General features: G+C 41.6%; 1 protein-coding gene across 4 annotated transcripts in view; it reads left to right on the forward strand.

The window, feature by feature from the left end:
- TOM1 (target of myb1 membrane trafficking protein) overlaps positions 1-27,977 on the forward strand; it is a 1,917,838-nt gene that overhangs the window by 1,315,832 nt on the left and 574,029 nt on the right. For all 4 annotated transcript variants that reach the window (XM_044068060.1, XM_044068069.1, XM_044068077.1 and 1 more), the window contains exons 10-11: positions 812-923; positions 19,109-19,238. In XM_044068060.1, coding sequence (XP_043923995.1) covers positions 812-923; positions 19,109-19,238 — 242 coding nt within the window. The remainder of the gene's footprint in view (positions 1-811; positions 924-19,108; positions 19,239-27,977) is intronic.

The following is a 27,977-nucleotide window of genomic DNA, read 5'->3' on the forward strand; positions in this document are numbered from 1 at the left end:
CAGTAATGCATATTCTTGTGAGAACCATTGTAGTTATATTAATAAGTAATGGAGAATTAGTTTCCATTATGAGCTGGTGTGTGTATAAATATGATTTCTTACGAAGGCTGTCCAGAAAATACCCTTTGCTTTTTAACGAGATTTGATTATTTATGGCAGAGTCTATATGAACTTTGGTATGAAACATCTTGAATCTTTTTGAATCACCCTCGTGTATGTTGTTTCCACAAGTTCCTTTGGTCATCTTAGTGGGAGAGGTAGTGATCCACAGTAGAATACCATGCTCATGATGCCTAAAGTTGTAAAGTATTTATTTCAGCCCCGTGAATGCATTTAAATGGAAATTTGAAGTGACAGTAGACTGAGTTTACTGTGGTGCCATAGATTAATATCTGCTTACCCAGTCATAGATGGTCATTATAGAAAGGATTTCCTTCCCATCCCAAGATACATTTTAATCCCCACTACCCAAAAATGCTACATTGTCATGAATATACAGTATGGTACTTTATGCCCACTCTGTCTGAGCATGCAAACTTATTTCTAGTTTGTATTATATAGATTGTTTCTAACAAGGTGATCTAAGTTTGCAGTTTGAGGCTCACTGGATGGGGGTTTCAGATTGCAGCTTTGCGTGATAAAACTGCTTTAAAACAGGATACTTATGTCCATTTAATTTCTTTTTAGCACTGTAGCCTGATTGGTAATTCAAAGATGCTGTTTGTTGGTTTCATGTCAGTTACTGTTGCTACAAAGGGACTTGTATTCCTAATTAATGTAGTTTTAAAAATCATGTACATTCTCTTTCAAGGTGCCACCTGGAATTGAAAATACCAGGAGTTTGGTTGATCTGGTTCCAAGTCCTTCTCAACCTGTCACTCAATCTGATGCCTCTAACCTGTCATCACAGCTTGCTGGGATGAGTAAGTATGTTTCCTAACATCTGCCGTATGTTAAATAAGGTTAGGAAGTTAGTTTTCCCTCTGAAGAAGTGTTGCAGCATAAATGTAAATCGGCACCTGTTTTCTGTTTCATGATCAGCATGCTGAAGGTGTCTGAACCTCTGTGAACCACAGAACACATTTGAAGTTCACTCTAGTTATGTAGTCCACCATCTGTTCACACCTTTTAACTGAAACAAGTCGGGATATGTTCAAGTCTCTGTAGCTATGAGTACTCTAAGGAAAAGTTTAAATGGTCAAGCCTGTACTTTTCTGTTTTTTTTTTAATTGCTTGGTTACTGCTTCCAGCAAGTCCAGTTATTAAGCATGAAATAAAAAGTAAAAGCCAAGGTGCTTAAAATCTGTTTCTAAATCATTATATACATGTGAGATCAATTTTGTGAGCTTTAGTCATCTTGTTGTCCAGGTACTTAATTTTCCCACAAAAATCCTTTGTGTTAACTAGTCCCAGCATTACATTATGTTTCTTAATGGTAGTCATAGGACTTCAGCCTTTTCAACCACCTTGACTGAGTGCAGATGAAGGTGACAAAGATCCAGTTATTTTCATAAGAAACTGTAGGTACAATTTACATTTATGCAGTCTGTCTGGTGTTTGTGAGAAGCATGGTGTGCCAGTGCAGCTCTTGTTTTTCTCTGAAGAAAATGGCATCTGAAAATGCGGTATCACTGTATGTAACACTTTTCACTTGTGACAAGGCGGCCAGTTGCATATTGACAGATTACCAGTGGTTTGCTACTGAGCTGCTTCTACAGCTGGTAGAAAATGCTGCAGTCTTAGTTCAGACAGTCAGACTATTAAATACTAGGGGGAAAAGAGACTTTTGCTTAAACAGTGGATCTCACAACTTGTGGTGGAAACAAACTTCACAGGAGTGGAGGAAATGTAATACACTGTATTTCATCCAGTACTCTTTGTTATTTTGTTATTATTATGAAACAGTTCTCCATTGCTGATAGTGTCATATGACATTATAGTTTTAGCCATGCACGTCAACCTGTAAGAGCAAGCAATCTGGACAAATATAAAAATAAGTGTGGGGGGGGGGTGCAACGGTCCAAAATCAGACACAGATTTTAAATGTTGCTGTTATAAATGTAGAAAGTTATTAGACTAACAGGTTTTGCATTAGTATAAATGAGATGATTATCACTGCAGAAATGACACCCCGACCCCTTGTGCAAAATGGGAAAAGGAATTGAGGATGGACAGATAAAACCTGAAACTCAAATGTGTGTCATTATTTAGTGACTTTAATGCTCAGTGATTTGCCATAAAATCCTAACTTTTTATGAGAAATAGGCCAAAAATATGAGGCAAAATCTGGACATTCTGTAAAAACGTGGACAATTGAGAGGGGTATGGTCTTTGCCTGAGGTAAAAAAATAGTGCTCTGTTTTAAGGGACATTGGTTTTGCATGAAGTTAAGTTACACAAATTTGAAAACTAAGAGGTCAAAGATTCTGTTGTTTATCTGTATACTTAGTTTACTTAGTGGTAATCAAAACTGGGACCGATTCTAAAAGGTCTGCTCTCAGTGTAAGTGACATACTCCAGTGTAAGCCTGCTTTATAGACACTCTTTACACAGCAGTAAGCCTCTTAGACCAAGGGCATGTCTGTTAGAAGCTGGCCCCAATGAGTGTTACATTAAAACACCTAGTACTTTTTGAAATCTCTGCAGACATTTGTCACAGTACTTAGGATAAGGATTGATAATAACAAACCTTTCTAGTCTTTCCTACTCTTTTGTTCCCCTCCAAACATTCCGTAGAGGGAAGAGCATATTTTTAGCATTTAAAATCAGTTTTCAAGAGCATTTTTGTTGCCAGATCACATTTTCTGAAGATAATAGGCACTGTCTGCTGTACCTAGAGATGAAATACAGCATAGATAATTGTTGCTTTTCTCAGCAGTTCACTGCTGCAGCCTGAATTTTGAGGGTAGGTGAAGCTAGAGGCCTTTATTATCCAGCATGCCTGCCATAGAATGAAAGTTTAACAATTAATGGACAGGAGGCACTGTAAAATACACGGTCTGAGAGAGCTTGGGATCAAATGCTCATGTCTTAGATTGCTTAGCTTCTCTGCCATCATGAGAGAGCTCGCATGAAAAACTAGTGTGCCTTCATTCATCTGTTCAAGTAAGCCCAAACTGCTTCTGAAAGGGGCCAGGGAATGTGTTCTTTCTTTTAGCAAGCTAGAAAAGGTATTCTGTTATTGCCTTTTTGTTTTATAAGGAAGGTATATTTCTTTCCCAAGTTAAAACTTCTGCGACTTCAACAGGATATATGTGGCATTTGATTTTCCACATGATGATCATCTAGACAACCTTCTCATACTCCAGCAAGGTGCCTGAAATGCTGCTCAAGGGCATAATGGATGCCTTGTGACATATCAGTGTCTGAGCCTACACAAGATTGTTTCAGTTTACTCGGACTGAGCTCCACTTTCAGTAAAAACTGCTACTATTTGGTCTGCCTCCTGCACTCATGTTTACCAGAGTTGTGGCTGTGTTAGTGGTGGAAGCTTTCTAAAAAAATTGCCAACTAGTGTTTACCAGCTTGGATTGACTGACTCCTGGTACCCCCCCCCCCCCCCCCCCAAGGGATACCTCTGTGTTGTCTGTTGTGGTCTTATTAGTTTCAGGTCCTGGAGGGCACCATAAGCTGGGTGAAGTCCTTTACTGTGCATTTATAGGGGATTTCCTTCATTGTAGCAGAGCTGGATGCTGTCTAGTTTTGGCTAATCCTGCCTGCAGAGAGGGCTCTGGAAGTCATCACCTTGGTGATGGTGATGCAGAGATCAGCAGTAGGCAGTACCATTCCATGTATCCTGGGCCCCAACGAGGCCAGTTTGTTTAATGCTGTATACACCCACTTGAGGGTGCTTCAGTGGATGTTAAGGTGCCAGTAATTGCACCATTTAGACACTTCAGTTGGTATGAAACTACCATGTGTGGGTGTGTGGAGGGGTGTTTCAGTCTTAGTGTCAAAACAATCAAATCTTTTCACTGCTAAGGAGGAACATGGGCTCCTGTCTGTTGTGCATGGTAAGTGGTGCCCTTAGGAAAGGAGCTTGTGCTTAAATTTGCTCAAGTTGAAGGCAGTATTTTTTACTTTGCAAGCTGTGGAAAAAGAGATGAGAGCAGCACCTAACCAGTTTTAGAGAGCTCTAAATAATAGGTGATTTTTTCCAAAGCAAGAGAGTCTATAATATTGTTTTGTTAAGGAAGGTTGGTGTTCCCAGTCAAATTGCATAAACCAGCCCTCATCACCATCAGCAACTTCATACCTTTAAGCCAGTGTTTGAGGCCTCAGAGAGATTTTTTACAACTCTTCTTGATGGGTCCTAGGCTGGATAGTCTGTTTTCCACCAGTAAGAGTGTTGGCAGTACTTGGGAGTTCCCATGCCCATGGACAGTAGTGGCTTGTGATTGTGCATTCCATAAAATTGCACATGCTCATCTACTGTGCTCACTATTTTTTGCCACTCACATGGTTTGAGATCTTGACATTTGCCATGATGAGTGAAAAATTCCTGTTTTCACAGCACTTTGTGTACACAGATGTTTATTTTGTTTTCTACTGTTTCTGACTGATTGATACACATTGAAGGAGAGGAAGGACACTACTAACTCAACAGGAAGATTCATCTTTATGCCCAGGATTTGAGATGGACTTCTGGCACTTCAGAGTTCACTGTGAGAACTAGTTTAGGTTTATTCTCCCAGACATTAGTCATTGTTTTCCACTGCCATCTGGCCTGCTGAAGGATTGGGTAGAGGGGACTTTGTTTTGTTCCAGTTCCACAGGTATTCAAGGAATTTTTGAGACCTGGGAGAGGGACATTGCAGGTCTTAGGGTGGTCTCACTGCCTTCACCAATTGGATTGACTTGATCCTTTTACCACCCATCTTGATCATGAGATATTTTATTTATATCAAACATTTAACAATATTAATACTTTCCTGGCAGCAAGGAGCAACCCCGGAGCTGTCTGGTATTGGATTAGGTGATGTTCTTTGTGCTTCACTGTTGCAGTCATTACATTTGGGTAATCTGCTGGCAGGTTGCCCTCACTCGGCCTGAATTCCAAAGTCTTGGGTCCTGCATCAATTGCTGTCTCCTCTTCCATGACGTCAGGTCGTCAGGGGTATAAAACAAACAGCCAATGCCATTTTCTTTAGTTTTTCTTGACGTGCGGTGCCCGAAGCAGAAGCATTTCGCAAGTGCCTGTCAGCCGAGTCCTGAAATATTCGAGTTTGAGTTTCAGAACAGAAGTCTTCACTAAAGCTAAGTACCCCGTTGGGGAAGCTTTTTTCTTGCTCCATACCGATGTCAGAAAAAGTTAATAAATGTAATACTTGTAGGAAGCAAATACCTCATAAGGATTTTCATTTATACTGTATTCCTTGCCTAGGCCCTGATCACAACGTGCCTGGCTGTCGGTTTTGTGCTAGATTTAACCAACGCACTATTAAGCGTCTGTATATTTTTGCCTCAAAATATTTTGGAAACAGATTTAACTACACTGAAATGTCGTCGGATAGCAATCCGACTACCGGAGTACACAAAAAACGCAAAGAAAAGGAAAGAGACAGACAGTCGAGGTCCAAAACCGATGACGAAGCTTCTCCTAAGCCAGTCGCTGGTTCGCCGGTACTCAGTGAGGCGCTTTCGCAGCCCCTGATACCCACTACTTTCGAGTTGCAGGCCCCTACCGAGACCCAGGTGGAGTCCAGCACGCCGCAAGATACTCAAAGTATTAGACCCACGGAAGTATCTCCATCGGATGGGTCCGGAGGCACTGAGCAGGCACCGGCTTCTGAGGGTGTATTCAGGCCTCAACATTTTTATATCAAACTGACGACATGCAAAACCAAAGACAAAAGCAACTTCTAAAGCTAAAAAAACATCGTATGAGCCATGTGCACAGACTGCTATGCCTAAAAAACAGATGATCAAAATGGCTGAAGACCTAATTACCAATTCCCAACCCCCTCCTGATAAGAGGCCTAGGCAAGACACTGATTATGAATCTTCAGATCAGGTTTCTATTTCTTCTGATTCCTCTTCTGATCAGGAATTATCTATACCTCCCTATGAGGATTCTGATGCAGAGGAGTCTATCCCATCTGCATCACCTCCTGAGGATTATTCATTTGGAGAAACCTTGCATACTTTGAGGGAGCATTTTCACTGGGAGAGTCAAGATTTCTCAGAATCAGAAAAGAGGCTCAAGGATTTCCTCCTTCTCCCTCAGCACAGGCCTTTAGCCATATACCCCCTGTTTTAGACATTGTGGAAGATGTGTTTTCAGAGTCAAGCTTGACCCTTGACTCATTACCTCCGGCTCCCAGCAAGCCTGACAGATATTACAGGGTCCCTGACTCACACAAATTTTTATTTAGAAACCCTGCTGCTGATCCTGAAACTATTTCACAGGGTCCAAAGGGAGTTAAGACCTCAACAGCAAAAAATCCTACACCCTCTGACAGAGATTCAAGGGCACTGGATAGATGGGGAAAGAAGGTTTATACATCTGTAACCTTGGCAATTAGGGCCTTAAAACTGCCAGTTTCATATGCTCAAATATCAACAACATGTTATGGGATTGCTGAAACAGAAAATTATGCTGATTTCTGAATGTGCAGAAAATAAAGAATTGCAGGAATTATTACATGCAGCTGAACAAGTTGGAAAGCATACTTTGCAATGTGGTTTTGATTCCTTAGAGGCCTCCTGCAGGGCCACAGTTACTGGATCTGTGATTAGGAGGCATGCTTGACTAAAAGAGCAAAATTTGCTTGATCATGTTAAAGCTAAATTACTGGATGCACCTTTACAGCATGATAACTCTCTTTGGTATTAAGGCAGAAGAGGTTTTAAAGGAAATGGGAGACAAAGCTAAGTCTATGCAAACTGTAAAAGACTTCTTACAAGTGCAGCCACCAAGATTCAGTAGACACTGGCCAACAAAAAATTGGTCCTTTCCTGTGTCCGACAGAGCTCAAAGGGGCAAATCCAGATGCCCTAAGGGTTCCATATACCAGGCACAAGATTCTTACAGGTCAAAGCAATGGGGTGCTTCTACCTCCAAATCTGGAGGAGATAAAGCACAGCCCTACAGAAAACAGTCACAATGACTTCCCTCTGCCTTCACCAAGCACTTTTGGCAGCACCCTTAGGGGGGAAATTAGCACTTTTTGCTCAAAACTGGCAGTTAATAACCCAGGACAAGTGGGTGCTAAACATAGTATCACAGGGATACAGATTCCATTTCCATACTCTGCCAATGGCAAACAGTTGGCCGGATCTGCCAAAAAATCAATGGGCAGAGGCACAGAAACAGGTTATGTCCCTCATGGACATGGGGGCCATTCAGCCAGTACCAGAACAGGAAAAAGGACAAGGTTTTTACTCGACTGTTCTTGGTACCCAGAAAGGACAATGCCTGACGGCCAATACTGGATTTATCAATTTTGAACACATACCTGGACATTCCAAAATTCAAAATGCTGACTTTGCAGCAGCTTCTGCCCATGCTGGGCAAGAATGCTTGGCTGGTGACATTAGACCTAAAAGAGGCATACCTGCATGTCCCAATAAGGGAATCATGCAGAAGATACCTCCATTTCAAGGCTGGCTTAATGCATTACCAATTCTCTGCACTGCCCTTTGGCTTATCTACTGTGCCCAGGGTCTTTACAAAATGCTTGGCACCAGTAATTGCTTTTTGCAGACAGAGAGGTATACAGATATATCCTTACTTGGATGACTGTCTCATTCAAGCAGAGAACAAGGACATTCTTCTTAAACACGTGGCATTTGTGAAAAGACTTCTAACATGCCTAGGGTACACAATAAACGAAAAGAAATCACAACTGGTACCCTCTCAAAAGATAACATTCCTGGGTGCAAGCTTGAATACAACTGCCCAGATGGCTTACCTCACGCCAGACAAACAAAGGCAACTGACTACTTACTTCAAACTGATGGCAACAAAAACCCAGTTATCTGCAAGACAAACTCTGCAGGCTTTGGGCTTCATGGCATCCTGCAGCCTACCGATTCCATATACAAGACTGCATATGAGGAAACTTCAATGGTACATAAAATGTTTAGGGAGTCAACATTGTCACAGTCTGGAAACGATGATTCCTATCATTCCCTGCCTACAGCAGGAGTTTCTATGGTGGGCAAAGGCCTGTCAACAAAACATGGGACGGCCCTTCACTCTACCCCCTGTCAGCTAAACCTTAACAACAGACGCATCAGCTTATGCATGGGGGGCCCACCTGGCAGGAAGATGCATTCAGGGCATATGGACCCCAAAACAAATGCATCTGCATATCCACCAAAAAGAGACGCTAGCTGTTCAAAATGCCCTGACAGCCTTCAAGGACTTATTTCATCCAGGACAACTACTGATAAAGACGGACAACACCACGGTTATGTGGTATATAAACAAGCAGGGGAGCACGCACTCATACCCCATTTGCAGATTAGCCTTGGCACTCTGGGACACAGCTTTGACTTACCAAATACATCTTCAAGCTCAATTCCTGCCAGGAAAACAAAATACTCTGGCAGACGATTTAAGCAGAAACCTTATGGACCCTCACAAGTGGAAACTAGATCCACACATCTTCAGCATAACAAAGAAATGGGGGAGCCTGGACATAGATCTATTTGCCTCTCCTCAAAATTATCAGTTGACAAGATTCTGCACAAGGACTTATCACAGACAAGCATGGAAAGTGGACGCCCTATCCTTCAGTTGGAAAAACCTAACAGTTTACGCCTTTCCTCCTCTGCCTCTTCTTCCCAGGGTCCTACTAAAAGTCAGACAAGAGAAACCAAAGATGATTCTAATTGCCCCGGACTGGCCCCGCCAATACTGGTACCCAATCCTAAGGAACTTGTCTCAATACCCAGCTTGGACCTTACCTCAAAGACCTCAACTACTGTCCCAGCAAAACAATCAGATCCTGCACTATCAACTCCAAACACTGAACCTGACAGCATAGCTGATCATGTAGTTATGCAAATAACACCTCTCAGCAAAGCTGTGATGGATGTCATTTTGGAAGCCAGAAGGCCTAGTACTAGAAAATCTTATGCTGATAAATGGAAGAGATTCTGTGCTTGGAATTGAGCACAAGGAACTAATACAGCAGAGCCAAATATTCCTCAGATATTGCAATACTTGATTGAGATGCTTAACAAAGGCCTATCTTTCTCATCAATTAAAAAACATGCCTCTGCCATTTCGGCTCATTACAATAAAGAGCCACCAATCTTTTCTCATCCTTTACTAAAGCAGTATCTTAGAGGAGCCAAAAGTTTAAGGCCTCCCAAAAGATCACCAGTACCTGCATGGGACCTCAATTATGTGTTGGAAAAGATCACCCTACCTCAATTTGAACCAGCTGCTACTGCGGATATGAAGTTCTTATCATGGAAAACAGCTCTGCTCCTAGCAATTACTTCAGCAAGAAGAGTCTCAGAGCTGCAGGCCCTCATGGCTGTGGAGTCTTTTATCATATTTTACCCGGACAGGGTGTCTCTGAGGACCAATCCTTCATTTATGCCTAAGGTGGTTTCCAGTGTGACTCTTAACCAAACTATTCATCTGCCAACATTTTATCCAAATCTGCAGAACAAGGGGGAGAGAATTCTGCATTCCTTGGACGTACACAGACAGCTAAGATTCTACTTGAGCAGGACTAAAGCTCTAAGAAAAACTGAGCAGTTACTAGTGACATATGCTGCAGGATCAGAAGGAAAGGCTATTTCAAAGCAGACTATTTCAAAGTGGATAAGCCACTGCATTCGTTTCTGCTACTTACACCATGGCAAACCTATGCCCAAGGGCATTAGGTGTCATTCCACCAGAGCTGCAGCTTCTTCAGCAGCCTTTCTCAGAGGAGTACCAACTAAAGACATTCTAGAGGCTGCTACTTGGGAGTTCTGTTCACACCTTTACAAAGCATTATCATTTGCCTCTCTACTCTTAAGTCCAGGGCAGGCTTTGCCACTGCAGTTCTGCAGGGCCTTATAGCCGCACTTAATGCTGTTTAGCTCCAGCCTCCCATTCCATAGCTTTGGGATTCTACCCAAATGTAATGACTGCAACAGTGAAACACGAAGAACATAGAACAGTTGTGTACATTTACCATAAATATAGATGTTCGAGTGTATTCACTGTTGCAGTCCAGGTTACCAGCCTGCCATCCCCTTTTCATTCTGAAGTTTATCTTTCCTTCTCTATCTTCTACAACCTATGTGGTCTATTTGCTTGTAGATGAAGGTAAAGTTTATATCGATGCATGTATATATAGTATATATATATATATATATATATATATATATATATATATATATATATATAATTTTTTTTTTTTGCTACCTTTTTGGGGGCACCTGACATCTGGGGCAAGATGGCATTGGCTGCTTGTTTTATACCCCTGATGAACTGATGTCATGGAAGAGGAGACAGCAACCGATGCAGGACCCAAGACTTTGGAATTCAGGCCGACTGAGGGCAACCTGCCAGCAGATTACACAAATTTAATGACTGCAACAGTGAATACACTCGAACATCTACATTAATGGTAAGTGTACACAACTGTACTTTCTGAGCACTGAGGCTTCTTAGCTCCTCAGCACAGCTGGACTGGTCATTCATATAAAAAGGTGTCACAGAATGAGTCTGCACTAGAGACTGTGGCCCTACAGCAAGAGGTCAGTTATTTGTTTAACACTTGTTAAGAGCTAGAGCTGTAGAATTTTACTCCTAAGAACTTTATTTGGATTTCAGCACAGGCCTGTTTTCAAGTGTTGGTCTTACAAGTGCACATGGCTACACAGATCCTCATTAGCCAGAAATCCTACATGCCTTGGTTACCCACTCTCATGCCCAGGGTGACTAGGCATTTGACAGAAAGAGTATGAGATCCAATCCCCAAAAGTAACCTTTGGAGGTCAAAGGGAGAAAGTCTTCTTCTTTGGATCCTTACTGTCCTCAGTCTGTCTCCAGAAGATGACATCTTCTTGAGTTAGGGCAGTAGATGACTCGTTGTCATGCTTGTACCTTTCCCTGGGGATGTTTAGGAATAGGGTCTCAGGATTTTTGGTTATCCCTTCCTGGAATTGAGCCTTGGAGTGTGTGATTTTGATAGCTTGGGGACACACCTACTTTCCAAAGCTTACCCTGGGGGACTAATATGCTCTACCACACACTACCAGATTAGCATGATGTCCCTACTAAGCATATACAAGCCTTGGATGTTATGACTGCGTATGCTGCACTCTTCACCCATCAGACAGGGTGCCCCAGGAAGTGAATGGTTTAGGTAGGATTGTTTATTAGTCTGCAACTTTCATGTCTAAGTTTCAGTACTTTCTTATACTACATCTAGACTGGCAGAGCTTAATTTTCCTCCCTGAATGTGGCATCAGGGGTCCATTTCTGTCTTTTTCTGTCAATGTAGTCGGCTCTTACTGGGGTCTGTGCTTGTTGATACATTGGAAACCCTGACTAAGGCAATGGGTGCTGCTGTACACCTGTTTAGGTAGTCTTGGCATAGGGTATCCAGGGTGTGAGGTCTGAGCACAAGGCTTTTTTTTAGTCCTTTTGCTTTAATGGGAGTGTTTTTTTTTTCTAGGGACTTTAGTCTCTGTACACTGGCCTCCCTTCACTTTTGGAAGTGTTGCTTCTCTACCCCTTGTATTCCACTTTTCTGAGTAGAAGAGAAAGTGGTCACAGGTGGTCTCCATGTGTCCTCTTCCTGTTAGTCTTCTTTATCTGGGCTCTATTGGAGTCATGCATTTTCTTGCCCCGTTCTGGAGCCCATTAAGAATTATGATGGAGTCTTGGTCTTTGCCTTTTCAGAAGAGTTTCTGATGAGTTATTAGTGAGGGCCTCTGCAGAGCCCACTTTCTGCCTTGCCTGCTGATGCTCTTCTTCCAAACTGACAAACCTATCAACATAGCAAATAAAACCTGAAGAAACCTAAAGGTGTTACTGCTCAATGCTAGGAGTCTAAACAAGAAATTCCACACTCTGCAGTCTCTCCTCACTCTGAAGAATATAGGCATCTGTGCTATTACCGAGACATGGTTTAAGTCTGCAGAAAGCAATCTGGCAATGCAAGGCTTCATTGCCTTCCACACTTTTAAACCATCAACTGCACAGACAGGAACAAATGGTAGGGGAGTCTCAACCTACAAGTATAACTGTAGGTTGGTTAAACCAGAAGATGCCCTGGAAGTTAACGTATGCAAATCACCATAGACAAAGTCCCATACCATATCCTTAGCAAACTATAGCTCACTCTCTATGTCCCTAGAATCCCATAGCTTATACCCAGACCTACTGAAAGCACTCACCGTTAAACCAAATACCCACCCTATTCGTGGGAGGCTTTAACTACCTCTGTATAGATTGGGAAATATACACTGCCTCAAACTTGCAGGCACAATGATTCCTGGACTGTATTAACACGAATACCCTTGACCAGGTAGTGTGCATACCGAATAGAGGTTCAAACATGCTGGACAAGGTACTTACCAATATGGGAGAGTGCTGCATCTTGGTGGTCTAACCTCACCAGTGAGGACATAGCATGGGGGCTGGAGGCATGTAATGTCCTCACTGGTGAGATTGGACCACAAAGATGCCTCCATCAAAATAAAAATAAACTTGATAACCCCAGCAAACCCTGTAACAGTTAGGAACTCTTCCAAAACAAACTGCATCTTATTAAGCAATAGTTTGTCAAACTTCAGTTCCACTCCCAACCCCAAGTTCACAGCAGTCTATGTGGAACTGTTCACAGAGATCCTCTACAATCATGTATATGGCGGTATAGAGGCTAATGTACCTACTAGAAGTAAGCCCAAAATCAGACTAGCAAAATCCTAACTTTAATAGCATATATAACAAAAGGAAAAAAAGTTGTGGCTAAAAGTCTTAAGGCCAGTTATGAGGCCAAGGTAGCCTCACAGGCTAAAGACAACCATAAGGCCTTCTACAGCTATGTCTGAAACCTCAAAGGCAGCACATAGCAGTGTGCTGAACTGATGGTCAGTGATGCCTCCTTCAATGAGCAGAGCGATATAGTGAATTTGCTGGCTGACAAATTCAACTCAAACTTCACCCCCTCCCCATGAAATGCCTACTAGCCTAATCACTCCTAACTGTTAACAGGGAGCAGGTCCTGGTGGCTTTTGCTAAGGCCAAAAACACAGTCTGAGTGGAGCCTGACAGTATCCTGGGATGTCTCCTAAATAGCTTGAAACATGACCTGTCAGGACTACTTGAGTCACTTTTCAACTATAGCTTCAGAACAGGCTTTGTACCATGAGAATGGAGTACTGCAACAGTTGTCCCACTTCACAAGGGTGGACCATCAACCAGCCCCGGACACTACAGACCCATTAGTTTGAGATGTCAAATATGCAAAGCCATGAAACTGTAATGGAAATGATCAACAAAATCATAGTAAACCTTCAGATACTGAACCCAACCCAGTTTGGCTTTGTTAAGGGAAGGTTATGCCTACTAAAACTGGTGGACTTTTTTGAGTGGACCTGGCGAAGGCATTCAATACAATACCCCACTCGGGTGTAGTTGACAAGCTCACAGAACTGGGCATAAACTCCTACATAACTTGCTCGATTGCCATCTGGTTCACAGATAGGACCCAGGAAGTCAGGACTGTTGACACGACCTCCAATAAGAGACTGGTCACCAGTGAGGTACCTCAGGGCTCCATGCTGGCACCACTCCTATTTGGCATCTACTTCAAAAAAGTGAAGGCTAATGTCAAGGGCCTTTGGCTGACCAAGTTCACAGATGACTGCAAATTGGGAGGTGTAATAGATTCCCCATGACGCAAATGTCTCACAAGAGGGTCAAAACTCAGTGCCAAGAAGTGCATTATAGGGCCTTTTGGGAAAACTGCCACCCAAGCTGATTACTACATCAATAAGACACCCCCTATGAATTGACCCAGTAGGCAGGGATCTGGGACCATATGTAGATTGTAATCTGGCCTTTGACCAACATGTGGCCAAGGTAGTAAAAAAATCATTGTGTGTCACCCAACATATGAGTATGGGCATGGCTTCCAGGTCCAAGGAAGTCATAGTGCCACTTTATTCAGCCCTTATCATTACATCATTGAGTATAATGCCCCCTTTAACATTTACCTGACCAGACATATGCAGCAGTTGGAATGCCCACAGAGGTTTTGTATCAGAAAAATCCGGGGTATAAATACATCGTCCTATATGGATCACCTTAAAACGCTATACCCTGTCCCCTACAGGCTACTGAGAGGCAATCTATACCCTGATGGACCTTTTGCTCATCTGCAAAATGAGCAGCATCAGAACTGCTTGTGACTTAAATAAGACATATTGGCAAGACATATGTGTGTCTCAGAGGATCCCCATGCTGTGGAACAGGCTTTCCATGATGTGAAGCAGAATCTGTTCCTAATTCTTTATAAGAGTAACCTTGACCAATGGATGAGAAACTGGAAATTCGCCTGAAGTGTGTCCCTATGTCTCCTACAGACTGTAGTGGCCAAACTAATGTACCCCCCATAACATCTAGAAACCTCCTAACTAACATACCCCCTCCTAGTAAATGCCCATGATAAATAGGAATAGAGTTGGGTTGGGTTGGGTTGCATGGCTAGACTTATCAAGGCCCTGGTAGCTGTTTACCTAGTGTATATACCTATGAACCTAAATTAGGATAAATTGTCCCAGTAGTTATCACCCTATTGCTCAGGGCCATCATGAATTATTGTGTACTGAAGGATCTTTATGTATTAGACAGAGTTCAAGAACTGACTTCCTTGATTGACTTCTTATACCAGCAGTCCAGAATCCAGTCGTACTTCTCACTTCATCTGCTAAGCTTTATGTAGTCTCTCTCTCTCTCCATTCTCACTTAAGTGCCCTACAGTGAAGTGTCTCGCAGGTTTTCTGACCCTAGTATTGAACCATTATTTAGCATGCCCTGATTTGGTGGTGCTTTCTACTTCACATACGGGTGAACTTCTATTCCTTTCTTTACCTCCAAGATAGGAACTGAATTTGAATGCCTTTGTAAAAAGATGGTGAGTGTACTTTGGGTTTTCAACCCAAAGTGTCTGGTGGTTTATGGAAAAGGAGTTTTAACATCAAGCTACAGGTCGTATGAACATTGCTTTAGGATCTTTAAGCCCAAATTTTGTTAATTGGGAGCTCCTCCTGATCAGATCAGACAGCATATTGTATTGTGGTAGCTTTCCGTATAATTTGGGGTGAGTTTTTTCTTCCCTTACAAGGAAGCATTGCAGATACAGTACTGGATGCTGGCAGTGCAGAATGGTGTAGTGGCAGTTCACCTTCAAGGGGATGCATACTGCCTCGTGGATTTACTGAGCTGCCATTTGATTCCAGCTTTGCGTTTTTGAGCTTGTCTATATTCATCCATATCATACAGTAGCTGTGTTTGAATGCTGTAGATGCATTGAGATGGACTTCTCAGTTAGACAGTATTCTCCCAGTATGAACACTGCCAGTTCTGTACTTCATACAGAATTACAGTGCATGGGTGATGGATACAGTCCTCATGAGGTACAGCTCTACAGATGAAAAATTAGATATGTGTTCATATGTGTCACTTTTCCCTACCACTTTTTAATATTGTGGCTCTAAAAAAAACTTCTAGATAGTGCACCAGGTTTATGTGCATCACACTGGCCCAGGACATTGTGATTTCTAATCCTTAGACCTTTAGTTGTAAAGTTAATCATTCTAGGTAATGCTTATGATGTATTTCACCCCACTGTACTTTAGCCAGCATCATCTTTGGTATTAGACAGATGCATGATGGATGATATTTCTTCATTCTCTGCATGGTAGGGAGAAAAATTAACTCTGAGGTACTAGTTGGACAATTTCTTCCTTTCACTTCTCAACCACTGTCGAATCTGAGAAGAAAGATGCCCATATTCTAAAAACACACTGAGAGAGTGAGTCACCACCTACTCTTCACTGTCTTCCTAAGCTGCCTAGGCTCATGAAAGCAACTCTACAGTGGCCAAGTTTCCTTTATTCATCCCTCACAAAATTATCTTTTGGCCCACCTTGAATATAAAGGAGTTCTGAGTTAACCCTATCCTTGAAACCTGTCATCAAGGATTCAACCTAGCTGCTTGGAAATACCTGGGTATGGGTCCTTAAACACATAAAACTGCAGATTATTTATAATGTCTAGCCCTTAAGTGGACTTAGTGTCTCACCAGTCATTAGATAATATATTCCATTTTTTAATTTCTGGACAGTGTAAGTTTAGTCTTCTGTGAGACAGTCTCATCGCAGTCTATTAACAAGTTTGGCCAAAATATCTTTTGATCTACAAGTTGTTAATTACTTGTTTCATATGTTTTATCTACAGTTGTTTTACTTGTACAGTCTGTGAAAAAAAACTGTTCTCTTCCTTACTTGGAAGAGACAACTGTAGAGTATGGCATTTATACTGCATCCTTAGTAGGGTCTGCCTAGCCCATTCTACTTAAAACAGCAGATGAAGTAGCCAGGACTGCTGTCAGCACTGCATGCCTCATCTCTTATCTGAGAAAGATTATAGCTGTCTCCTTAAAGGAGAGTGCAGAAAGGCCATCCCAGATGCCCACTCTTGGAATGTGGTTATATGTTTTTCCTTCTCAGGGTCTGGTTCAGGACATCAAGAAGATGAAGCAGGCCCCTTACAATGTTTGATGGCCCCTGTGACCCTCCTCCATCCCTCTGTATTTTCCTCATCGAGTCAACCCCTAGGAAGAAGGCGGCAGTCTTCTTGGACCAAGGAGGGTTGTCAAGCTCGAGTCTTTCCTGTCTGTTCCCATAGCAGCCAGTCCACTCTGAGGAATGACCACACTAGCCCAACAACTGCAGTCCTTAGTATAGTGTACAACTACTTGTGGGAGGACACTTCTCTTAGTTTTCTCCTGGTTGGAGAACCATCACAGAGGATGAGTGGAATGCTGGACATGATCAGGGTAAACCATGTCTTAGAGCATTTATGTTCTGACCCAGAAAAAGCACTGTTCAGACATAAAGTTGTCTCAACAGAGGTCTCAGTACAGGCCCAAAGTGATTCACAAAACAACCATAACAACTGTCATGCCCTTGGAAAAAGGCCAAAGTGTGCCTACTAGTGCATGCCTCTTTAGTTCTGAAGAGGACAGGAAACATCATTTGTATTCTGTATTTCAGCAGTTTTTAAGAATCACCTGCATGACTCCCAAGTCCTGGGTGGTGATTACTTGGGGTTATGCTCTTGCTGCCTCAGGTTGCCTAGATGGTGTTTTTTTTTCCTTGTGGTTGCATCAGTGTCAGGTGTTTGCACAGGAGGTTCCTTCAGTTCGTCTGTGTGAGCAATATTTTCAGTATGACGTACTTCCATTTTGTCTGCTTCCAGAGTACTTACAAAGGTTCTAATCATGTAGTACAGGCCAATTAGGAACAAAAAAGAAAAAAAAAACTGGCCAGTGCATGAGATTTTTTTGACTCTTCTGCCTATGAGTAAAAGTTCAGGAAATCAGAAGACAGATTGATTTAATTGTAGAAATAGTTTGATAGAAGATTGAGTGAATGACAGATTAGTACTTTTAAAATATTGGGATGCCTTGTTGTGATAAGGAGATAAGCATTTGGTACCTTGTCTAAGGATATAAGAATCTGGTTGACAAATTGTGACTATACCTCAGCTGAAAAGAGTGTAGAAAGCAGTTGCAAAACGTAGAAGTCACACAAAACTAGTCTGCTGTGAGAGTAAAATAGTTAATGCATTTTGAACAAATTGTGTGTGTGTGTGTGTGCATGCTTGTGCGTGTGTGTGTGTGTGTGTGTGTGTGTGTGTGTGTGTGTGTGTGTGTGTGCGTGTGTGTGTCTAGATATATTTCTATACACACAAATATTTTAACTAAGTACCTTAACTAAATGTCTGCCTTAGTAAGTCCCTGTGTTTTGCTTCTGGTAGTTCAGGCCACTAGTGTGCAATACTGCCCTTGGATTTCTGTGTTTATGATATATCATGTTTTAGTTCTTTGTGAGACGGTTCCTAAATGTACCACTCATTAAGCATGCTCAGTACCTAACTGTTACCTTAAGAAAGCTCTACTGTATATTGGTGTTTCAGGGATGTTGGCCAAGGACATGTTGAAAAGTTTGAAACCAGAAGACCTGTAAAACACAGTAATCATGTCTGAAGTGTTATACATTTGCTAGTATCTGCCGAGTTCTGGTCTTTAGACACACAGTTTTCATTTAGACTATCAGAGACCTTAGGTATAGTAAAGGAGATGTTCTCCTCCTGACACACGCACACGCACACACGCACACACACACACACACACACACACACACACACACACACACACACACACACACACACTCACTCACTCACTCACTCACTCACTCACTCACTCACTCACTCACTCACTCTCGCAGTTGCTCTTTGAATCTTTGCATGCACTATATCTTGTTTCACGTATTTCCTCATCTGTCCACTTCCTTTAAATGAACCCAACTGGATCATTGGACATGAATCACTATGCTTTAGTCTGTTATTCATCTGTTTTAACAGCAGTTCCATACCCTCATTGTGACCAAGTTAAGCTTTTATTGATCAGTGGTTTCTTGTTTGTTCTGCACTGTCACTTTTACACATCATTTTGTTTTGGAGAATAGCCCTGCTTTCCAGGAATTCGATAAGGAGGGAGAGGTAACAAAGGCCTATTTTTTCTGTTCTCTCAGCACTCCATTTGCCATGTCCTTCTTATGATACCAGCTTCCTTACAAGGATGTTTAATCTAATCATGGCAGTGTTCATAATTGCTTCAGAACACTCATGTGGTACTGCCTGTTTGCTTGCCCCTCCCTCAGAGTACAGTAGTGTTTCACTGTACCTGCACTTCCTAATTATTTTATGTGCAGTGTTTGTCCTTCATAGACTACCTACCTTACTGTACCAATAATTTGTACATTTGAAAAAGTCTTATCACCTGATCTTCATTGCACTTGAAGACTTTTCTCTTCTTTTTCCTAATCATGTGATGTTTTCTTTCTATTTTACTAGATGTCGGTACAGACAGTGTAAGCAGTGCTCTAAAAACTCTAGACAACAGCCAGCAACCAAAAGCAGGGAATGATGAGTTTGATATGTTTGCACAATCCAGAAGCAGTTCTTTGGCAGAACAGCGAAAGAAGTGAGTATCTACACCAAAAGTAATTCATTTGTGAAACTGTTAGATGTATCTTTGTCATTTGTTTCCTGCAGTAGTTCCACTCCTTATGTTCCCATGGTTTGGTAATGCATTGGCTTTCTGCATGGAAAACCTGAGCAGTGCTCTCTTTTGTAATATGTCATATCCTATACTTCTGTAATAATTGCAATCCACTGGGGAGGTGGACACTAACTCAATGATAACAGCAATTGGTTATTGTTGCCATTGGTTATGAAGTACCTTTTAGACCCCATTTAGGTATGGTTGACGTTGGTTGTGATGTACATTTCAGACCACACTTACTTCTCAGTTCCTTCTTACTCAGTGTCTCCTTCCCCAGTTAGCACCATTTTAACGTACAGATTTGAATGCTTACTACCCTCGGCTTTTTATAAAAAAATGGAATATGGCATCAGAAACTGTGAGGTGGGACCTGTGTGAACCCTCAGGTATCTAGTTGTGATTCACCCCAGTCTCATACCACTGAGGAATGTAGTTGCAGCCATCTGGGAGAGGTTAGAAATTGATGCATGGTGTTCCTCAGAGTATCTGTCTCACTGGCCAGTCTTGAAATGGCCTATTGATTTTAATAGTACCTCATGACATATCTCAGTCCTTGAAGGAATTTTACTGACAGACACTTGTAATGAATGTTGATGCTGTCCCCTAGTATATTGTCTGTGACCACAGACTTTGCTTCACACTGTCAGAATGTCAGGGTCAACTACGCTAAGTTTAAAATCAACAGTTCTTTCCAGAGAAGTTCTAAAAGCAGTAGTTTGCATCCTTTCAGTCTTTGGGGTATGGGTAGTAGGCATAGGCATAGTATCTGTGAAGTGCAAATATGGCCTTTTATAGTATTAATTTGTTTTTCTCAAACTTTTTAAAAGTTTGTTACATCTCTTGGCTTTTATGTAGCAGTGTGTGTTCTGAAAGCACATTTGATTGGCATTAGGCTAAATCGTCTCGAGATGTTAAATATCACACTTTTGAATAGGAAGAGGTGCATGATGTAGATAGTTAAGAAAGTATCTATTGGTTTAAAGCATGAATGAGTAGGAAGTACAGAACACCTGATTAACTTGAGCTAGTCAGATTGAGTCCCTTCATATCACCTAACTGTTGACTTGTAAAGGCTGAACCAGTCACCACAACTACACACACACACACAAACACATGTTTATACAATTTTTACCATCCTCTGCCACCACTGGATTTCTGTGACTTATTTAGTAAACCTTAGAGAATGACTGAGATGGTTTGGGGAGACCAACATTCACTATAGTTCATGCAGTATCATTTCCTAATCACGTAGAAGCGTGGCATCTTCCTCATCAATGCTAATAATGTTCCGTCATACCAATCTCTAGCTTCTATACTGTGTGGAAAGAGGGGTCCTTACCATTAGCCTTCAGAGTCCTTTGTCAATGAGATGCTAGAAGCAATATATACAGTAAAGAATAGTAAATATTCTTATTCTTCCATTAACTCTCATACCGAGTACATCATTTTCTCTGGAGGTCCTCAAGCCTCCACAATCCTCTTTGGAGTTGTTTTATCCCTACCCTGCCTTTCATTACAGTGGAGACATTGTGTAAGTCATGTCAGACAAAGAATGAAGCCATATTTCTCCCTTCCCCCTCACTTATGAATCTTCTCTAGAGGTGTCTTTTTCCCACTGTGTTATCTTCACCCTGCACAGAATTGGCTTTATAGATGGAACCCAGCAGCACCTCCTCTTATATAGTCTTGTATTAGCCTTCCTTCTGTTCTGCCTGAAATAATTTTTATGTGGTTTATTCTGTACTTTAGAAGGCTTAGTTTTGTACTGTTTGTGTTGTTCTCCCTTTCTCCCCAAAGTGAACCAGTGTTAGACAAACAGACATCACAAGACAAACTGTTGTGTCAAATCATTGTTCTAAAACAGCTCAGAATCCACAGCTTTGCTAACTTTTCTTTCAAACAGGAACTCCAGGACAATCCTAAGACAGATGTAGGAACAGGATCTAATTTTCATCTACATTAAGTCTTACATTCTTAAACTGTCTCTCCTGCATGTACATTTTCCAGACCTTCCTTACTGACCAGCACTTGAAAAATGTCCTCTCTTCCCATGTGTTAAGGTGAAGAGAAGGTGTCCGCAGAAACATTCAGTTAACCTTGAAGGCAGATAGTCACTTTGCTACCTGTATAATTTTTAATCATTCTTTTTGGCCTTGACTTCCCCCCACATCAGTTAAGCAGCTAGCTTCTATTGCTCCATTCATTCCTTCCGACCTTTAGTAACACAAGATACTAGGAGAAGGAGGCAGGTACCCGGAGACCATGACCATCATCCTTCAAGGATTAGAAGGGTTTGTGTATACTGCTGTAACACTGCCACCTGTTGACTGAAAAGCACAATGCAATGCCTCCTGTACTGAATCCATTATCAGTGTGCACTTCCAGTCTTTGCATAGGTCGAGTACTAATAGCTGGACGCCCCAGCGATGCACCTCCACTTGATAGACAAGTTGTTATTAACTGCTGTCTCTCATCTCTCTCCCTAGCTGCCTTCTCTAGCATCCTGACTGTAATGAAACTCTGATCACCTGGAGTCAATTGAGGACTTCTTCACTGAGTAAGCCTGCTTTATTCGTCTTTAACATTGCATATATTGTGACTAGTACAGCAGATTTGGGAGTCTGTATCTGCAGGATGGCCTGACTTAGGCTGTTCTACTGTAAAAAAAAAATCTATCTGGTTGTTCTAAGTGACCCACTGCACCATTCCAGGGTCAGATTCTGCTTGAGAATGTAAGCCAGAAGATTGTTGAGAATTCCTAAAGGAGGGTAAACACCATGGTGTGTTTGGGTGATTTTTTTCTCTTTTCTTTGCCTGTAAGATTTTCATTTTGTATGCAAGTACCCTCCCACCTTCCAATACTATACCAGCTGACTTGGCTACTTTTGCTGTCCATATATGTGTCTGTCTCTGTGAGTCCTTGTGCATGTATATATTTTTAATATAATTACGTAACGCACACACACACACACACACACACACATATATATATATATATGTATGTATATATATATATATATATATGTGTGTGTGTGTGTGTATGTGTGTGCGTATTTGTGTATATATATATATATATATATAATATATCTACATATACGTGTGTGTATATATAAATATATGGGTCCCCTTCAGATGATTGAAGTTTTAAAACTTCAAATTTCGTATGGCCGAGACCATATGATTGAAGTTTTAAAACTTCGAACGTTCTGAATGGAGATCTCCATACAGCGAGGAATGGGAAATTTTCCCTTTTCCTCGCTGTAGTGCGATCTTGGAGTTGTTATATTTAAATAGCAGGGGGTGTGGGGGTAGCAGCCCCCCACGTGAGGGGTGCAGGGGGCCGTCCTGTAAAAACATCCAGGAATTTTTTTTTTTTTTTTTTTTTTTTGTTTTGCTTTCAGGTGACCAAGACGAAAACTGGTCAGGGAGGCTGCCAAGAGACCTTTAGCAACACTGAAGGAGCTGCAGGAATTTCTGGCAAGTACTGGTTGTGTACTACATGTGACAACAATCTCCGGTATTCTCCATATGTCTGGACTATGGGGTAGAGTTGTAAGAGGGAAGCCTTTTCTTACACAGAAAAACATCCAGGCCCAGCTAAAATTTGCAAAACAATACATCAGGTCTCCCAAAAGCATTTGGGAAAATGTGTTATGGTCTGATGAGACCAAGGTTGAACATTTTGGCCACAATTCCAAAAGGTACGTTTGGCGCAAAAACAACACTTCACATCACAAAAAGAACACCATCCCAACAGTGAAGCATGGTGGTGCCAGTATCATGCTTTGGGGTTACTTTTCTTCAGATGGAACTGGGGCTTTAGTCAAGGTGGAGGGAATTATGAACAGTTCCATATACCAGTCACTTTTGGTCCAAAACCTTCAGGTGTCTGCTAGAAAGCTGAAGATGAAGAGGAATTTCACCTTTCAACATGACAGTGACCCCAAGCATACATCCAAATCAACAAAAGAATGGCTTCACCAGAAGAAAATTAAAGTTTTGGAATGGCCTAGCCAGAGCCCAGACCTAAATCCAATAGAAAATCTGTGGGGTGACCTGTAGAGGGCTGTGCACAAGAGATGCCCTTGCAATGTGACAGATTTGGAGCACTTTTGCAAGGAAGAGTGGGCAAATGTTGACAAGTCAAGATGTGCCATGCTGATAGACTCCTACCCAAGAAGACTGAATGCTGTAATTAAATAAAAAGGTGTTTCAACAAAGTATTAGTTTAAGGGTGTGCATACTTATGCAACCATCTTATTGTACGTTTTTTTATTTTTTATATATTTTTTCCCCTAACAGATTTGTTTTTCATTTGAATTGTACAGGTTATAGGTCATATTAAAGGTGGAAAAAGTTTTGAAATGATTTATTGTGGTCTCATTCTTTATATCACAAAAACCTGGCATTTTAACAGGGTGTGTACACTTTTTATATCCACTGTATGTGTGTGTGTGTGTGTGTGTGTATATATATATATATATATATGCATATATGGATATAAATTTATCAGTAGTTTCAGAGCAGAAATACTTAGGAATAACCTTATCCCTACACTGTCATTAGAAGAAACATACATATACTTGCTGGATAGATTAAACAGGAAAATAAGAAGGATGCTTCATGCTCACCAAATGATATATAAAAATCAGTGCATACCAAGATTATATAATCCCCGTTACAAAGGGCCTTCTTGAAATTGATTATGTTGTATAGATCTGCAGTCGTGGGACTGCACACTTTTCTGCTGACCTCACAAGACCCAAACATAGTGAAAATTTTGAAACATAAGGAGAGTAAATCTAAAATGACTTCTCTGCTTAGTCTAGCAGAAGCGTATTGACATCAAGCAGGAATGGAAATCAAACCAGAAGTAGATAAAAATCAGGTAACAACTGAATGTGCCAAAAAGCAAAATAGAGAATATTAGGTGAAGATGAGAAGGCAAGAAATGTGGAAAATGCATAAATATAGTTGCACGGTTAGAAAACGTCTGGAAGAACCTCATGTTGATAAGGAAAAAACGCAGGAATGGTTAAGGAGACATGAATTCAAACCAAGAGATGAAAGGTTAATATTGGCAGCAAAAGACAGTGGGCTTTGTACACGTTGGTTTACAAAGTCCGTTGAACATGTGGGAGAAACAGACAAATGAAGTTTTTGTAAAACATAAATAGAAACAGTTGCACACCACGTTGCTGGTTGTGACATACTAATGGTAGAAGGACTGTGTACTGAAAGGCATAATAAAATGCAAGACTGTTGCACTGGGGATTGTGCAAACATTATGATAGTGAAGTGGCCGAAAAAGACTGGAAACATGAGCCACAAAGCATCATAGAAAATGATGGAGTCTGCATCACATGGGATCACCCATTGATAACAGTTCAAAAGATAGATGCTAGAAAACCAAATATATTGGTCCATGAAAAGAAGACAAAAGTAGCATTGGTCATTGAAATCTCCACACTCAGTGACTACAGTGTTTGCGTTCAGAGGGAGACAAAATCATAAGATGGGTTCATAGGTTGGTACTAGGCTATCGGCCCTACGGCCTATAAAAGCCTAGCCATAACAATTCCCCGGCTCTTTCTTCCCACAGTATTTACTTCCCTGGACCCCTGTCTAACAGGGCGACTGATGTGATCCCCGGGGTGAATTTCTTATCTCCCATCCAACCATCAAGGTTCCTGACGGAGAGGGCCAAAGAGGCGCTCTGCTTCACATGTATGGGCAGCCTATTCCAGAGTCTGGGGAGTCTCTGGGTCGGGAACCTATCCGTCCAGCATGTTTTGTTCATTGTGATGATAAGGTTTAGATCCCTGGAGCATGCGTCTCTGAGGGATTGGGATTTATTTAAGTGTAGCATGTCCAACAGCTCTGAGTTTGACATGGCCTTGTATGTTAAGCAGAGATCGGCTCTGAGCTGACGATATGCAACAGAGTATAGGTGGAGTTTTTTTAGACAGACAGCATAAGGCATCTGCTTTAGGCCTGTGATTCTTTTAGTGAGGTATTTCTGTGGCATTTCCAGCTCTTGCAGATGTCTTGAGAGGTACATACCAAAAGGGGCGTTGTATTCTATAATGGGTCTAATGAGGGATGAGTACAGTGGGACAATGACCTCCTTTTTTCTGGATGAAAAGCCCTTAGTGATGATGTGTGCCACATAGAAGGATTTCCTGACTGTTGTGGCGATGTGGTTATTGAAGAAGTGACCACTGTCCACCTGTGTCCCTAAGTCTCTTATCACACTTTCGGTGTTTAGTGTACTGCCACCTATGTGGTAATTCACGGGTACATATTTTTTTCCCAAAGGGGATAACTATACATTTCTTGGCATTGAGTATGAGCCCATGGCTCTGGCACCAAGCATCTGTTTCTGTAAGGCCCTTTTGTAGAATATTCACATCATTTGTGGATTCAATAATGGCTCCTAATTTGCAGTCATCTGCAAACTTTGTTAGCCAAAGTCCCTTAGTGTTGGTCTGTGCTTCAGAGAAGTAGATGCCAAACAAGAGCTGTCCCAGGACTGAACCTTAAGGTACTCCACTTGTCACTTGCCTGGAGCTGTATTTGGAGTCGACTACTTTTACACTTTTACAGTGTGGATTCTATCAGTAAGCCAGCTGGCAGCCCATCGAGTGACGTAGGGATTAATGCCCAGCTTAGTAAGTTTTTCTATGATTCCAGAGTGGGGGATGATGTTGAAGGCCTTGGTGAGGTCCAGATAGGCTGTGTGGGACCACCTTACCCTTGTCCACCGCTCTGGAGACTGATTCGAAGAAGTCAGTCAGGTTCAGGAGACAAGATCGGCCCTTCACAAACCCAAACTGTATGGGGTCCAGTGTTTGAAGGTTGCCAGGAAGGTTGCTAATGTCTTTGTTTATAAGTACCGTGATAATACATTTCATGGCCTTGCAGTTTTGGCTTGTCAGACTGATGGGGCGGTAGTTCCCAGGATCCGAGGTGGATCCCCCCTTGTGGAGTGGGATAAATGTAGCTGTGCGGCACTCAGTGGGCATGAAGCCTGAGGTGAGGCTATGATTAAATATGACACTTAGGTGAGGTGCCATTTCATTTTGTCATTTATGTAGTACACAGCCTGGGATGTCGTCCGGTCCCATGGGTGCTGTATTTTTAGATTTGGAGAGTGTGTTTTTTACCTGTGTGGCCATTATTATCGGAATTTGGCAATCTTTCGGTATTGAGATGGACCCTTTAGGGGGGTGAAGTTTGCACTGAATCAATCTGCCAGGATACTGGCAATATCCTTGGGATCAGTATATTTAATACCATTCTGTTGTAGCTCTGAGCATTGCCATTTAGATTCTTGACATAGCTATAGATTGCCTTGTGGTTGTCTTTGGAATCTTTGGCAATTTTATTTTCATGAACCTCTATAAAAACGAAGAAAAACTGGATACAAACACTAGAGGACACTCTCAGCGAGTAGTTAAGCTGCCTTTTATTAGTTAAAAGCTATTAGCTTTTAACTAATAAAAGGCAGCTTACAACAGCTACTCCGTTGAGAGTGTCCTGGTTCCTCTAGTGTTTGTATCCAATTTTATTTTCATAACTAGCTTTGGAGGATTTTATGAGGGATCTCAGCTTCTTACTGAGGCTGGTAAGGGAGTTTTTTGCATCCTGGGATTTTCCTCTTTTCTGCAACAGTTTCTTCCATTTGTTGTAAAGTTTGTTTATTACAAGGGACCACCAGATTGTCTTCCTTTTTTTGGAGGAGAGCGTCTTGGTTCCACTGGGGATGGCACGATTCATGCACGAGTGGATGTGCTCGTACAGTGCCTTAGTGTAGGATTCAACAGTCGAACTTTCAAGTCCCATCTGCATGGGTGTCATGAAGTTTGTCACTTCTGACTTGAGTAGCATGAAGTTGGCTTTGGATAATTTTTTTACAGAGGCTTCCTTACTGGGGGGGTGGGGGTGGGATGTGGATGTCAAGGGTGCTTAGCTTATGGTCAGACCTGACCAATGAGGTGGTGACCATAGGTGTGGAGCATCAATTTCCCATGTTGGTAATGACCAGGTCTAGGATATTGGAGCCCCTGGTGGGACTAAGGATTAGTTGATCCAGGGCGTTGGAGTTTATGAATTCCAAGAACCGTTGGGCAAAGGTGTTGGTACATGAGTAGTTTTCCCAGTTAATGGTAGGGTAGTTGAAATCACCCAGTATTAGGGTGTTTGGTTGTATCTTAATATTTTGCAGTATGTTTAGTAAGGTGTCAGGATCTGCAGACAGAAATGAGAGCCATGTGGAAAAATATACCCAGACAGTTCCAGTAGTAGTAGGAGCAACGGGTCTTATAAAATAAAATCTTCAATTGTGTTTAGATGCGTTACCAGTGCAGGCAACCCCATATGAATTGCAGAAGGAGTCATTACTGGGCACATTGTGGGTGCTATGAAGAGCACTTCTGGCTGATATCAAAAGTTGAAACAATACTAATTTCATGAACTTTAATTGTATTTTGACTTAGGAATGGGGTCCATTCCTGTCATGGTATTAGAAACCCAAAAGACTTGAAGAAATTAAAAAAATAATAATAACATTGTAAACAAGAACATATACCATTTGAAACTTTGCTACATCACATCTTCTTACCCATGCAACGAAAAATGTACTAATTCCCAAAATAG

Source organism: Protopterus annectens, chromosome 1.part0 (assembly GCF_019279795.1).
Source record: "Protopterus annectens isolate FY-2018-M chromosome 1.part0, PAN1.0, whole genome shotgun sequence".
Taxonomy (NCBI): domain Eukaryota; kingdom Metazoa; phylum Chordata; order Ceratodontiformes; family Protopteridae; genus Protopterus; species Protopterus annectens.